Source organism: Electrona antarctica (assembly GCF_951216825.1).
Source record: "Electrona antarctica genome assembly, chromosome: 12".
NCBI lineage: Eukaryota > Metazoa > Chordata > Actinopteri > Myctophiformes > Myctophidae > Electrona > Electrona antarctica.
The window spans coordinates 24,695,270-24,710,060 of record NC_136793.1 but is presented as its reverse complement, the minus strand read 5'-3'; the positions used below and the strand labels follow the sequence as shown (position 1 = coordinate 24,710,060).

Genomic DNA, 14,791 nt, shown 5'->3' with positions numbered 1-14,791 from the left:
TGTGTTTATTATTAGACCAATGTAAAAACAAAGCAACACCAGTGCACAATATGTCATGGCAAAAATGCTAAAGTTAGGCCATGTCCCCCCCAGTGTCTTTATTTATTTATGAGAAGGCAAGGTGCTCCTCTAAAACGCTCATCCAAGTGTCCACACTTGAAAATATTTCAACTTTCCGCGACAACAAAACGCCAAGCGCTCAGCACCTGGTCACGCTGCTGCTATTTCTAGCAAATTATAGGCCTTCTCATTGAAAACTATTCAAAACATATGCTATACGCTCAGGGAAAATAGTGGTGGCCATGAAAACAAATTACAGTACCTAAATACAATTTGGGGAGAGAAAAGAGTGAAGTGTATCTGGTGCTGACTCAAAACACTTGCTAGTTTGGACAGAGATGCCAAGAAGCTATTCGGGGAGTCAACCTTCTGATCCCGTTTGATGCTAGCGTCTGTGTTTGATGCCCACACATGAAACAAAACAAACACCTTGAACAGACAAATAAGCACTTGAAAGGGACAATATCGTCAAAGACGGAGGACATATTGACTGACAGTTTTTTTTGCTGCTCTTTGAGCCCTTTGCCGTCATGCTGCGCAGCAAGCTGATGCCTCCTCGCTTTGTTTCAGATGTGCAGGCCCCTGTGATCGTGACAAAATGCTGACCTTGAAATCACAAGTTTACCTGAAAGGAAATGCCGGTTGATTCTTGTGTCAGGGAGCTCGGGGGAGTAGAGAGTAGCTAGGTGTCGGTCCCTGTGGACGACGTCTTTATTACTCATAGCGTGGAAGCTTCAAGGCCTTTGACCCCCTTATTCATTTCAGATGCCTTTCGAACGCTAGAGAAAAGAGAACACACCCTGGTATCACCTACCTTGAATCATTTGACCATGGCTTGCACCTGGCACTATTACTATGCTGTGTATTTACGTGTGATTATGACATTTCTACCTTGTTCGGCCTGGTTGGAATTGGTATCAAGGATCAAAACAACAAAATAGTTTGATATAGTGGGCAACACTGCTTCGATGTAAGATAATATTTAATTGTCATTCAGAATATTACTGGCTTCCCACCACACACACACACACACACACACACACACACACACACACACACACACACACACACACACACACACACACACACACACACACACACACACACACACACACACACACACACACACACACACACACACACAGAGAACAGAGCAACCTTTAAGTAGTAGTGTTTTATTCATCTTTATGTAAATCCAGTCATTTACGGTTGCCTTAACAAATCAGGGATCAAGTGTGTCAACATCAAGCAGAGAAGAAAGTGCATGTGGGGATTACAAAAGAACAGAAAAAGAGGAGAGAGAGAGAGAGAGAGAGAGAGAGAGAGAGAGAGAGAGAGAGACAGAGAGAGAGAGAGAGACAGAGACAGAGAGGGTAAGAGAGAAAGGGGGTGAGAGGATGAGAGAGAAAGTCTCTCAAAGGGTAAAGACTACAAGTCCTGACGAGGGTGAAATGAACGTGTTTTTAATTAGCTGAAATCTCTACGTACTGGAAAAGATTACAGTCCTATAGACCAACTCTAAGCTCAGAAAACTACAGCTTGCATCTGAGTGATAAGTTTGCATGGAGTCTGAGCCCAGAGTTGGTTTACACCATAGAAAAATACCTTAGATATTTGCATAATGTACACCACTAGTCCCTATGGAACAGCAGTCCTACTATGTTATACTGGCCGTGGTTATACTCTGGGGCCAGATGTTCATTGTCTTTTTTTTTTTTACATCCTAGATAACTAAAAATGACAACCCTCGATGGATCGCTACATAGCTAATGTTGCAAGTATATTCTCAAAAAACAATATCTGGCTAACATAATCCGCCTACAGTATGCAGGTATTGCAGAAATTCAAACTTGTCTCACGACCAATGCACAATTCAAACCATTGATTACATTGCTGCTCTAAATAGTAAACAACATCATGTTTGACAGAAAGAAATATATCAGATATCAGAGGACATCAACTTGAATCCATCCACATTTGGTTTGTTCTACCAACCTTTTTTTTCCTTCTTTTTTTTTTTTTTACAATTAAGTAAATATGCCATCATCAAAATGCTGTTAAAGCAATATGGAACCTTTGTCACATTCTCTATTACTGACAGAGAACAAAGAATGGGTTCTAATAGAGATATACATTAAAGTATGTTTTGAATCAAATATTGTACAGTAGTAGAGTTAATCAGATCTCAGATCTGTATCTGATCAACTCAGAGCTGTAAAAATGTTCATAGGTGAATTCTGGGTCCATTTTGAGTAGCTGTTTCGATGGCAATTACCCACAAACCACTTAAGGCAACGTTTTGTCTTTTTTGTATCATCAAAGTGGCCAGGACTCAACATTTGTTAAATTGACCCTGGGTCTGAAGGCAAAGGCAACTTTTATTTCAAGCACTGCTTAGCTCTAGCATGTAACGACTCAAGGTGACACTTCAATCTAACCTTGATCCAAAGATTACGCATGACATCAAAAGTTGCATTGTTTCTAGGCCACACAAATGTTGGTTTCAGCTTGAAACCATGTGTAGATGCCGTCTTCTGCCAGAAGGAAAAAAGAAAGGTGTAAAGATCTTAATTGAAACCATGCACGTTTTGGAATGGAAACAATGCTCTTTTCCTGCCATATATCTGCTAGAACCACAGGTCTGACTGCAGCCAGCCTGAACCCTTTCTTCTGCACCAATGTGGTGCAGACAATGTGCATATTCCGTGTGCGAGAACACAGCTCTGTCCTTCATACAGATCCGTGTCAACCAGCTCAACGAGGGTCTGAGCAACATGACGTGAATCACACAATAATACTGTGCCGAAGCATCCAGGAGAGAGGAGGAAACCAGGAGGAACACACCAGGAGACTTCTCAAAATCCTGTACCGCGTCTGAAGACCCTGGCGGTCTGGTACACATGCCGTCCCGACAGCCTTCTGGGCATACCGCTGCATGTCGCGTCTCCGAATGAAGAAGAGGAAGACTTTCCAGGTCCTGCTCTTGTGACATCACGTCACTACGCGTCTCTCTGGGTGGCGTAGTTTTAGGTAAAACAGCTTAGTAAACAGCTTAGTGGACAGACATGAGACCAACCATCTGAAGCACTAGAGGGGAACACAACTGTTTGACAAGTTTTCTTTTTTTTTGTGTCCTTTCTTTCGCTTTTCCTCAATCAATTACTGCTCCCAGTGCTGGTCCCATGATCGATCTCCGTTAATGAGATGACACCGTCAAGACTCCCCTGCCATGGACAAAGCCCCCTTTCCAGGATGTGTTGAACGGTCCACACCAGATAACACAGACCACCCTCTAGTGCAGAGGCTCCTTGGACCAGGAACACACACCACCCTCTAGTGCAGAGGCTCCTTGGACCAGGAACACAGACCAGCCTCTAGTGCAGAGGCTCCTTGGACCAGGAACACAGACCACCCTCTAGTGCAGAGGCTCCTTGGACCAGGGACAAACTCTACTTCACTTTAGCAGTGTAGTTGTGGAGGATGTAATGCGGGAAAAAGTGTGTAGACCGGCTTTCTCCTGCTGACGACGATGAACAGAAAATGGACATGGACTGCCTTTGCGGTGGTGTGTACAAATTACTTGACGACAAAATAAGAGAAATCCTGAAATGCAAACTTAATAACTGAACAAAAAAACAAAAAACAAAGGCCAACTATATGAAAAGTTTTTAGATGTAGTGTGTGTGACTGTGAGTGTGTGTCTGTGTCTGTGTCTGTGTCTGTGTGTGTGTGTGTGTGCGCTCGCGTGCGTGTGTGCGTGTGTCTACATGTCTTCATGCATGTTTGTAGAGTTAGAAGTAAACTTGACTGAGCTGTTAGGTATGCAAACATCTCTGCCTGTGTAATCTAAGTATGTGTGTCCCTACACTAGGTGTATGTGCATGTACTGTACGAGCATGCGTGGACTTGTGTGTGTATGTGTGTGTGTGTGTGTGTGTGTGTGTGTGAGAGAGAGAGTGAGGATGTTCCAGCAGTAGCTACGAGGCGCTGGATGTGTTGGGGCTCCAGCCCATTTGGTAGGCTCTCTCCAAGGTCCTCTTGCAGTCTTGCATCACCGTGCTGAACACTATGTGTGGATACTGGACCACCAGTCTCTCCACCGTCTCCTCGTTCACCTGCAAACACACGCACGCACACACACACACACACACAGTCAGTGTTAAAACAGTGTCATGAAGCAAATGATTCAGATTACATTTCTACGATTTGTCCAAATTTACTATGAGAATACAAGTGCAGATGTCTGCCCTATGAAGCCGCGCGCACGCACACACACACACACACACACACACACACACACACACACACACACACACACACACACACACACACACACACACACACACACACACACACACACACACACACACACACACACACACACACACACACACACACACACACACAGTAGTGTGAACTACTCCTTTAAGAAAGGTCAGAGATACTGGACAAGATGTTGACCAGAGATGAAGTGTAGGATAAGATTAGAATTATTACTCTGAGCTGTTATTACAAACTGACCAGATCCAATTCAAACTATATATTGACCACAGAGATAGAATATGTTCTTTGGCAAAAGCACAAACACCAAATTATTGCATTACATAATTGTAATGCAATAATATGGTATTATTGTATAAATATTATTAACATAATATTACTGTTTAACACATTCTTCTTACGTTTATGTACTGTCTGAGACACATTTCTACAATTAAAATACCAAATGATGCAAACTTGTTACCCAACTTTTGCTCTCCAAAGGAATTTCCCCAGGCAGACTCGAACTTTGGCCCTGGGTATTTCTCAAAGCCCTGGGTACGGCTATGACAGTGAGCTAATGAGGTATTGGTGTTGTCAGAGAGAGAGAGGAGAGTGTGGTGGCTCACAGCCAGTCAGACCATCGCTGCGCCAAACACAGGGGAAAGCCAGAGAGTCTGACAATGAGCAGAGGCAGAGTCACCCAGGAGACCCCGAGGGGTTAACCGCAACCCACCCAGAACCAAACCCCGCCCGCCCTGCGAGCGTGACACTTTCCAGGGGAAATTATGTATAAACAGTCGCACATATGTAGAACACACACTCATCCGTTGTTGCCAAAACACTGACAAAGTGTTTCACAGCTTTCCCAATTTCGCAGCCTAAGACGCCTCACAGAAAGTATAGCATGGTGACAGTTCTCCGGCTCTTGCCCAGATTATGATCTGTATATCTCTCCAGCAATCGCTTTTCTTTTTTTCCATTGTGTTAATTCTCCCTTCCCCTCGCTCTCTATCATTGACTGGCTCTCTCGCTCTCTCTCTCTCTCTCTGCCTGTCTTTTTAGCTAGCACTGCCGTTTAGGAATCAATTCCAGTTCAAGTAGAGAGACATACAGAACAAAGACATAGATCTATAGATAAGCAGACAAAGAGACCATAATGACAGAGTCAGTGAGTGGAGAATGGGAGAGAGAGAGATACGCACACACAGAGAGAGAGAGAGAGAGAGAGAGAGAGAGAGAGAGAGAGAGAGAGAGAGAAGAGAGAGAGAGGAGAGAGAGAGACACACACACACACACACACACACACACACACACACACACACACACACACACACACACACACACACACACACACACACACACACACACACACACACACACACACACACACACACACACACACACACACACACACACACACACACACACACACACACACACACAGAGAGATACAGTCAGAGTCAGAGAGAGATACAGTCAGAGTCAGAGAGAGATAGAGGAGTATGTTAACAGGCTAACAGAAGAATGCCGCACTCAGGTCAAAGAAGGAAGATGGGAACTTTCCAAAGTGAACTCATGATACAAGTGAATCCAATAAGACAAAAAAAAGGCCAACAATGGAGGGTTAGCTCTCCGTTTGATTCCCACAGAAGAAAACAAGTGGCTGGGGTTTGGCTGCCTGATGCCAACACACACAGCGGATTAACTCACTCTTTCAGGACATAGTCAATAGAGAGGAAAAAAAATTCAAGTCAAGAGCAAAGGGTCAATAGCCCTGCTGGTTTTCATCTCTCTCCTCTTCCTCTGATCAGTCACCGACAAAGACCTTAAACTCTAAGACATAGTCGAAAAAAGTTCTCTCTGTTCTTCTCTCAGCTCTTCCAATGCATTTCAAATGGTTGCCGGAGAGGGAAGACAGACTTGTGGTAAAATAAGGAGGCACTTTAAACTTCAGCACAGGGTCAAAATGACCACCTCACATTGGTAGCTTTCCACTGGTTTATAACAACCCTGAGATTGTTCGCCATTTTAGCATCTTTCAATGAAGGATGTGCTTTCAGTGGTGTACTGTGTGTTGCTGGACCACGATATGGAACCTTTTGAGTGCTAAACTGCAGATGGAGCTTAAGAGTAGTGGAGATGATGCCCCCAAGGACTTGGTTTCACCACTGCTAATGGACTGAAGGCAAGTTTGTTATGACATATAGTTGAGCCTCATTAGCAAATAAAATGACAAACCCTTGATTGCCTTCATATTATATTATATCATATTGTTGTAAAGAGAATGAACTGCTTCCCCTAGCTCGTTAATCAGAGCTTAATTACAATTAAAAGAGATCTTAAATTTTTTTTAAATGGACCTGTCAAGCTGATGGGAGGGCATTACCTTCATTAATGCTAATTTAGTCCAGCTTATACACTTGCCGAGAAAGCACTACTGACAGAAAATGGTCCCCCCAATCAAACCATGAATCATTTTCTAATTGCGGGTTTGCGGAAAATATGACACGTTTGAGTTGCAACAGTGAAATCATGTGATAGAACTCGCATGACTTGATTGATTGAAGAATTGATTGATTGATTTAATATTTTATTGACCGAATGGATATATTAAAACAATTTCAAAGGCTTGTTTTCATTGTGGACCATACACATTCAAACACCTAGGTCCTAGAAACAAATAACAGTAGGCCTGCAATGAATGTTGAACTACATGATGACCATTTCTCTGCTGTTATTAATACTGTAGTGTAATGGTGGAGCTTGAGAAACGCAGGCCTCATCAAGTTGCATTTCCAATGTTCTGAAATGCTGTTAAACTCGCATCCAGTAGCAGTGTAATGACTACAACTGTAATGTTATTATTTTTAAACTGAAAGCCAATTAAGATTAAGAAAACCTAACTACTACTACTTTGTACTATCAAACAAATCAAAACCTCTAACAAAATAAAAATTGGCTACTACTAGGAAACCATGTTCTCCCATAAAGCAAAAAACGCAGCACTCTCTTGTTTTTTATAAACAAATTTCAGTTAATTGGCATTTTGGAATGAGATACGGGCTGACGGCAGCCTTGGAACAAGTCGTGGCTGGTGAAAGTCTTGTGTTAACAGAGGCATTCACTATTCCATATCCAGCAGCTCCCCCTTCTCTTCTCCTCCAGCCTGGCAGACAGAGAAATGCAGCCTCCCATATAAAAGCCTTCATCCCTTGTTGGGTTCCCGGTGCTGGCAGCCACGCACAGTACAGTGTCTCTCCAGAGCAGGGCCGTGTGTGTGTGTGTGTGTGTGTGTGTGTGCCCTTTCACATGGGTCCGTGGAAGGCTGACTGAGACGCCATGACATCACCACACCTGCATGGTATTTGGAGTTCTGGGCTCTGTTTTAAGACATGAGGGCCGGAGCCAGCGCTGCTGCAGCCACGGCGATTGATTGGCTGACTGGCAGAGCGGCATCGAGTGAAAAGACTTGTGTGACGTGCGTCGAGGTCGGCAGTGGTGTAACGTAACCAAGTACATGTACCTGAGTACTGAACTCAACAATTTTGAGGTGCTTGTAGATTTGGATTATTATTACAAAACGTGCATTAACCACTTCAGCCCTATACATACATTTGGGTCATTTGAAAATCTACAAGAGCTTGTAGATCTGCTATTTTCAAACGAGTTTAATACATTTGAAAACTTGTATAATGGGACATCCTTTGTACATTTTGACACCAATACCAATACTTAAGTAAGTAAATTAAAGTATTTCTACACTGCAGCATTGATACTTTTACTTAAGTAAAAAAACGTGAATTATTTTTCCACCATTGGAGGCAGGGAGCTGTCTCAAACCAGCGATCTGGCTGTAACCTCTCTGAGCGCAAGAGGGAAAAAAGGATTGTTGTCAGGCAAAACTGCGCATACTGGCTGAAATGGTATTTTGTTGCTAGGCAACATTTAGCTCATTGAACACGCCATCAAAATCTACTGGGAGCGCTGGTGATTTAGACGGCACAACTCATGGGGATCTACGGCTCTAGATACGAGGCTTTCATTCTTTCTCCTTCACAGCCCTGATCCAGTGTACTGTACTGAACTAGCCCTCCTCCTCACCGGCTGCCAGGTTTGTAGGAGAGCCATATGATAGGGCAGATTGCTACTCACTGATGCTTCTAATCTTCTGGAAGGATCTGGGAGAGCAGCCACAGCTATCTGGAGCAAGGCCTGTACTTATGATATTTTCCCTCATTTTAACTTCAAAGATGCTGTCCTGTAGATCTGAAGGTGGCGTAATGCCGGCTGACGGGTAATACGCTGTTGTCAGTGTTTACGAGAGAGAGAGAGAGAGAGAGAGAGAGAGAGAGAGAGAGAGAGAGAGAGAGAGAGAAAGGAGCGAGAGTAGGGGGGGGGGGGGAGTGAGAAGGACAAAGAGATGCATGTCTGACGTGCTGTTTGACAAAAAGCATTGCTTGTTTTAACATGCTGTCTGAGTGAGTGCGCATGTGTGTGTGTGTGTGTGTGTGTGTGTGTGTGTGTGTGTGTGTATACGTGGGTGAGTGCATGTTTGTGTGTTGACAGCTACTCATCAGCTCCACACATCAGGGATGAGGGGTGAGTGGCATGGTATGGTGTTCTAAAGCTAACTTTCTCTCTCTCTCTCATTGTGCTCCTCAGAGCTCTCACTTTAACAACCGGACGTCGTTTTTTCCCCCCCTCTCTTTTCTGTTTTTTAAGACCCTGTTCTTGTGATGCAAACGCACTCCATCACCGTGTAAAATATACATTTACCGCCAACGTCGGGGCCTTTTGCGGGTAACCGCAGCACTAAAGCATGTCGTAAAGATGACAAATGCTGAGCAGCCGTTCAGGTATTGCAGTTGGGGGGGGGGGGGGGGGGGTTGAGTGGGGGGGGGGGGGGGGGGGGGGGGGAGTGAGTGGGGGGGGGGGGGGGGGGGGGGGGGAGTGAGTGGGGGGGGGGGGGGGGGGGTCATAAATCGATAATCAGATACACAAACACAAAGATGCATATCATATTAGGCCTCGCGTGGAGAGAACGCTCTCGGAGTGCTCCTGGCAATCAACGCCAGGAAATGAAATAAAGTGAGAAAGCGAGAGAGATAGATTGAGAGAGAGAGAGAGAGAGAGAGAGAGAGAGAGAGAGAGAGAGAGAGAGAGAGAGAGAGAGAACAAAGAGAAAACAATAGTGGATGAAGAAAGAGAATATATCCGGATATATCAAGCCCGCTGAACACTGCTGGAGGAAACGACCCAGCGGAAAGAAATAAAGCATATCGACTGCTGTAATACAAAGGTGTGAACCTTCCCATTGTTAAAGTGCATATGAACCTGAGCATGGTTCTTCCCAAACATTAATTGATTTGTTTCATTTATTAATTCATTTATTTTCAACTTTCAACCCTTCTGCCAAAAATAGCAGATCTACAAGCTCACAAATGCGTTGTGAGTTTGTAGATAGCTTATTTTCCGTATAAAATAAACTCTAAATCGGGCTTTGCTTGGTCCCGGCCCCCATAAAGCCAGACAACCAGCTCCCTGCCACTGAGTTGCGAGCTTGTAGATCGGCTACTTTCGGCGCCGGACACTGTCATACAACCAGGTATAAATCATGCTCTCCTCTATAGTCTTTGGCCATATGGCAGCCATTGCGTCGTCCAGGGCCCCATAAAGCCAGACAACCATCTCCCTGCCACTGAGTTCCCTGTCAGCTCGCATGCAGGGGGTCCATCAGTCAACCACTAAATACATTCGGGGTAAATGTTTAAAAAGGCCCCGTTTAGCCGGCAGAAGAATGCAGTGCATCAGGTCTTAGTAAAAAAGCAGCTTAAACGGGGCTGGATTTGAAACAGGGCAGATTTATGGCCATCTTAAAACTGCCCAGAGGAAAAGCTCCAGTTGTAAAGTTTCTAAATGAGTGACCGGACAACTGGCAGATAGCTCTCTGGCTCTGATAAGCCTTGGGGGAAGAGAGAGAGGGGGGGGGGGGCAGAAAGAGAGGGGGAAATGACAGAGTAGAAGAGTTCAATGCTACAGAATAAAGAAAGAGGACGGGGAAAATTTATGCTGAACGATGCAATAACTTCGACGCTCCAATTTAAGTGCCCCGGAATGAATTACAGATACGTTGGCACATGAGGTTAAGCAATGGTCTGCTCATTAAGTGAGGGGAAAAAGCTAGAGTTCTAAAAAAGCGAGATACGCCTGGGGAAGCCAACAAGGCAGTGTCAAAGAATTCCGCGGTGAACGGTTCTGAATGGGCTTTTTAAAACCAGGTCAGGCAATGCTTGGGACAACTAAAGGTCTGGTCCCACTCACACACTCTCATCCCTGCACAATATCAGAGCACCGGCAGACTGAAAAACACTGTGTCTCTCTCTCTTTCACACACACACACACACACACACACACACACACACACACACACACACACACACACACACACACACACACACACACACACACACACACACACACACACACACACACACACACACACACACACACACACACACACACACACACACACACACACACACACACACACACACACACACACACACACACACACACACACACACACACACACACACACACACACACACACACACAAACTGAGCAGGGTCAACGAAAGAAATTCTGGAGGCCAGGTTTGTAAACCCTACACTCCATCATGCGTGACAAAGGTAACTAGGGGAATGTGTACGGGGCCCACCCCAATTTCTCCTTATGTGTTAGCTTTCTTATCTCGAGGGGCAAGGGGGGGGGGGGGGTGAGGGGATGGTGTAAGCACTTCATAACCCGAGTGGTTCCTCACTTGTGCTCTTTTGTTTCCTTTTTTCTACTGTGCCAATTAATTTCAAATATTAATAAGGTGGGCTTCGGCTTCAGCCCGTACAGTATAACAGCCCTGGTGGCACAGCTGACAAAGGAGCACGTCACATACGTGTGACCATAGATATATATAAACTCTAGATAGCTCACCGGCGCTGTTGGCCAATGGAGAGCGACGTCGTTACGTGGCGGCCATCTTACCTCGGGCCACATAACATTGTGTCTATGGGGCATGTACTTTTAAATGACCATAACTTGCTCAATTTTCAACCGATTTTTGGTTTGGTTTGTTATAAACGTCAGAGACGTCCGCATACTTATATGCTTTTATACGACGTTCATATATATAAAAGAAAATAAGCAGATAAGCTGAATCATAGCCACGTTGACAACGTTTGTAATAAACCAACCCGTTTGTAAATCCGTCAAGATTTGAGCGAGTTATGACTGTTTCTGTTTGAGCTGCCATTGAACATACTGTACTGTAGCCCCGAAGTAAGATGGCTGCCGGGTGAACGACGTCAGAAACTCCGCCTTGAGCCATCTAGAGTTATCTATGCGTGTGACGGCATCGCAAGTTCAAATCCCGTCCGTGACCCTTTTGGCCCCATACGTGATCACATGTGATGTCACTCTCATCACATGTTAAATTATGCTCATCATATGTTGTCAAGCATCCTATACAGAGAGTCAAGTCATGGGGTGACTACAACATAAGCCAAGTTACAGTCATAGCGATGATTAAACTGTGTCATATGCTCTGCATTTGTATGATGTTACAGAATACTCAGTATGCACTGAACATATTGAAAAGGTCTGCCTCCCTCTGCCTCCATGTAAAGTGATTTTTTTTAAAGTGCATTTATCTTGGATAAAGTATAATAATTATACTTTTCCCAGATTGCGTTTTTGATCAATAGAGGGTATGCACGTGACATCATCATCAAACCCGGAAGTTATTCAGGAACGCCTACTGAGTGGCAAAAAACTACTTTCTGGCCTTGACAGCCCATACATCCAAAGAGAAAAGTCCTATTTGATTGCATTAAACAACGTCAAACAATGTTAAACTCACTTTGCATGTTGCTTTGCCACTCGATTTGCCACTCGATGTGCCATTCACTTTAAGCATGCGCATACCCTCTATACAAGCTTTATTCTAATCTACCAATATTCTGAAAAACGGATGTTGCTATATCAGTGGTGCCAAAAATGATATGTGTTTGGCCGTGGACCCCCATCTAAACATATTTGGTTCTAGGGACCCTCAGAAGCAAAGATTTAAGTTAAAAATATAGCTGCAAGCAGCGATAAGGCGGGACCAAGAAAGAAGACAATAAGCAATGAGAACAATATGCACATATAAGACTCATGGGCTGAGTTGTCGGTACCCGGATTTGAACCAACAACCTTGTGGTCCAAAGGTGTGAGCTCAACCAACTGTGCTATACAGACACAATCAGTTGACTCATTCTAAACAGTAACATCATCCAGTATTTTTGGTAACAACTGTGTGTTCTGGTTTTGGGGATGTCTTTATCCATTACTACAGTGTGTTTTCACGTACAAACTTCTCTTTGTACGCTTTCAGTGCCATTTGGCATGACCCTCTACTATACTGTAAAGCAATTTTCATTGGCTCATAAAAACTTAATTTTTTCACTTAAAAAAAAAGTACTACGATTTATTGTCCGTATAGGTCCAAAGTTCACGTGTAGAAGTTTTCGTGCATTTTGATCAAAGATCCTGGGAGGAGATACATTTGAACTGTTTTTCATATAATTCAAAATGGCGGGTGATCTAAAGGTCAGAGGTCAAAAGTCAGAACACGAAAGTTGTTCGGCATGAGGAGACACATATGTGTATCAAAGTGTCATTGCCAACGGTCAAACGGTTCATGACATATGCACGTTCAAAGTTAGCATTTTTAATTGAGCGCTATAGCGCCACCATTTGGCCAATCGTCATGGGCTTCGCATAGTCACTGTTTTGGCATGGCCCTCTACCAGATTACCGACTGCACGGTTCAGCCAGAACAGCTATTTTTGGCGGAAGAAGCAGAAGATAAAAAAACACTAAAACAATAGGTGACCAAAGTCACTTTGTGACTTCTTGGTCCCTTAATAACAATATATATACTGTATATTCAAAGAAGTTTTCAAGATGTTTCAAAAATAGCAGATCTACAAGCTCATATGAGCTTGTAGATATGCTATATTTGAATAGCCAAAGTATAAAATATGGTTAAAGTGGTTCAAACCTAAAATGACACACATGTTTTCCTGGTTTTAATGGGTTAAGATACATGTGTGCATTGTGTGAGTGTATGTATGGTGTGTTTGATTTAAAATTGCATACTTTGATTGACTGGTGAATCACCAGTCAATCAAAGTATTTAGGACCATTAAATCAGGGCGCCCAGCGATTTGCAGCTACGGAGCGCATTTCAAGATGCACCAGGCACCATCTTGGATCTTGGATGTAGCTGAAGTAGCTAGATGTGGCCAAAACACCACAGAGACGATCGACAACAACGGGACTTACGGGAGGTATGATTACTTCTAACGCGACTAGCGACAGGACTGCGATGGGCCGTCAAAAGCTTGTTCCTTCCACAAGCTACATCCGACCAGGGAAACTCCCCCTGTCAGGTGAAAAGAAGCAGCTTGGACTCCTCATGCATAGACGGAAACATGAGGTCAGTCCGCTGCCCCCCCCCAGGTTGGCAGAGGAATTATATAATTGACACTGGGTGAAAAATGTGTTGAAAATCGTGGGATAAAGATTTAAGAAAAACAAAACAAAAAAGAGGATTACAGAGACATTTGAACGACAGAAATCTTAGAGCAAGGTGCAGGAAGGTAGACAATGAATGTGCACGAGACTGAGAGACAGGTGGCAGACAGAGAGATGAGGTACAAGTGCTAATCACATGCCACGCTACTTTCATGGCTGTAGGTTATGATTTCACTGCATCCATTGCTATGAAATGGGCCTGCCTCCTGGTGGAGATTTGCACTCTACTGAGAGCAACTTTCTATAGTTAACAGTAAACCTGATTGCACTTGCATAAAACCCTACAAGATATTAAAATGTGCCATTCAACCCTATTTGAAGTTTTGAATAACACACCATTTAGTTTTTGTCCGATTTAGTCATCTTAAACGGTTTGAGTCTAGTCTTAACTGGCTATAGTCTGTGTCTTAAACAACAAAACTAACACTGCGTGCAGGACAGAAACCATTAGTGAGAGGTGAAATCCACAACTCCACGGTATCCAGCAGAGTGAAAATGGAATCGACAGACCAGGTAACGAACATGGATACGTTTGGATTAAATTAGACACTAATACAGGACACATCTAGAAAGGGTTGCTCAGTACCACACCAACGTCCACCCCTCAAAGCACACCCCAATGAGAATTCTTACTCTACACCAGGAGTGGTCCTTGTGGGGGTTCCAGGTGGTCCCCTCCCCAGCTAAATGATGGGGAGTTGGTAACCAAATGGACCCTTGTAGATCCTTATCTCTTGAGAAATGATTGTTAAACATCTGTATTAATTTACAAGAAGTCTACACAATTAGACTGATTGATGTTTTTTTTGCCTGTTATCTCTCCTATGGTACCTGG

The 14,791-nt window shown here is 43.8% G+C and overlaps 1 protein-coding gene across 1 annotated transcript in view; it reads right to left on the bottom strand.

Moving 5' to 3' along the window:
• Window positions 1-1,507: 1,507 nt before the first annotated feature.
• The window catches only part of fbxl17 (F-box and leucine-rich repeat protein 17), a 267,492-nt gene continuing 254,208 nt past the window's right edge, over window positions 1,508-14,791 (bottom strand). Inside the window, exon 11 of the mRNA XM_079517066.1 lies at window positions 1,508-4,175. Coding sequence (XP_079373192.1) covers window positions 4,038-4,175 — 138 coding nt within the window. The 3' untranslated portion in view covers window positions 1,508-4,037. The remainder of the gene's footprint in view (window positions 4,176-14,791) is intronic.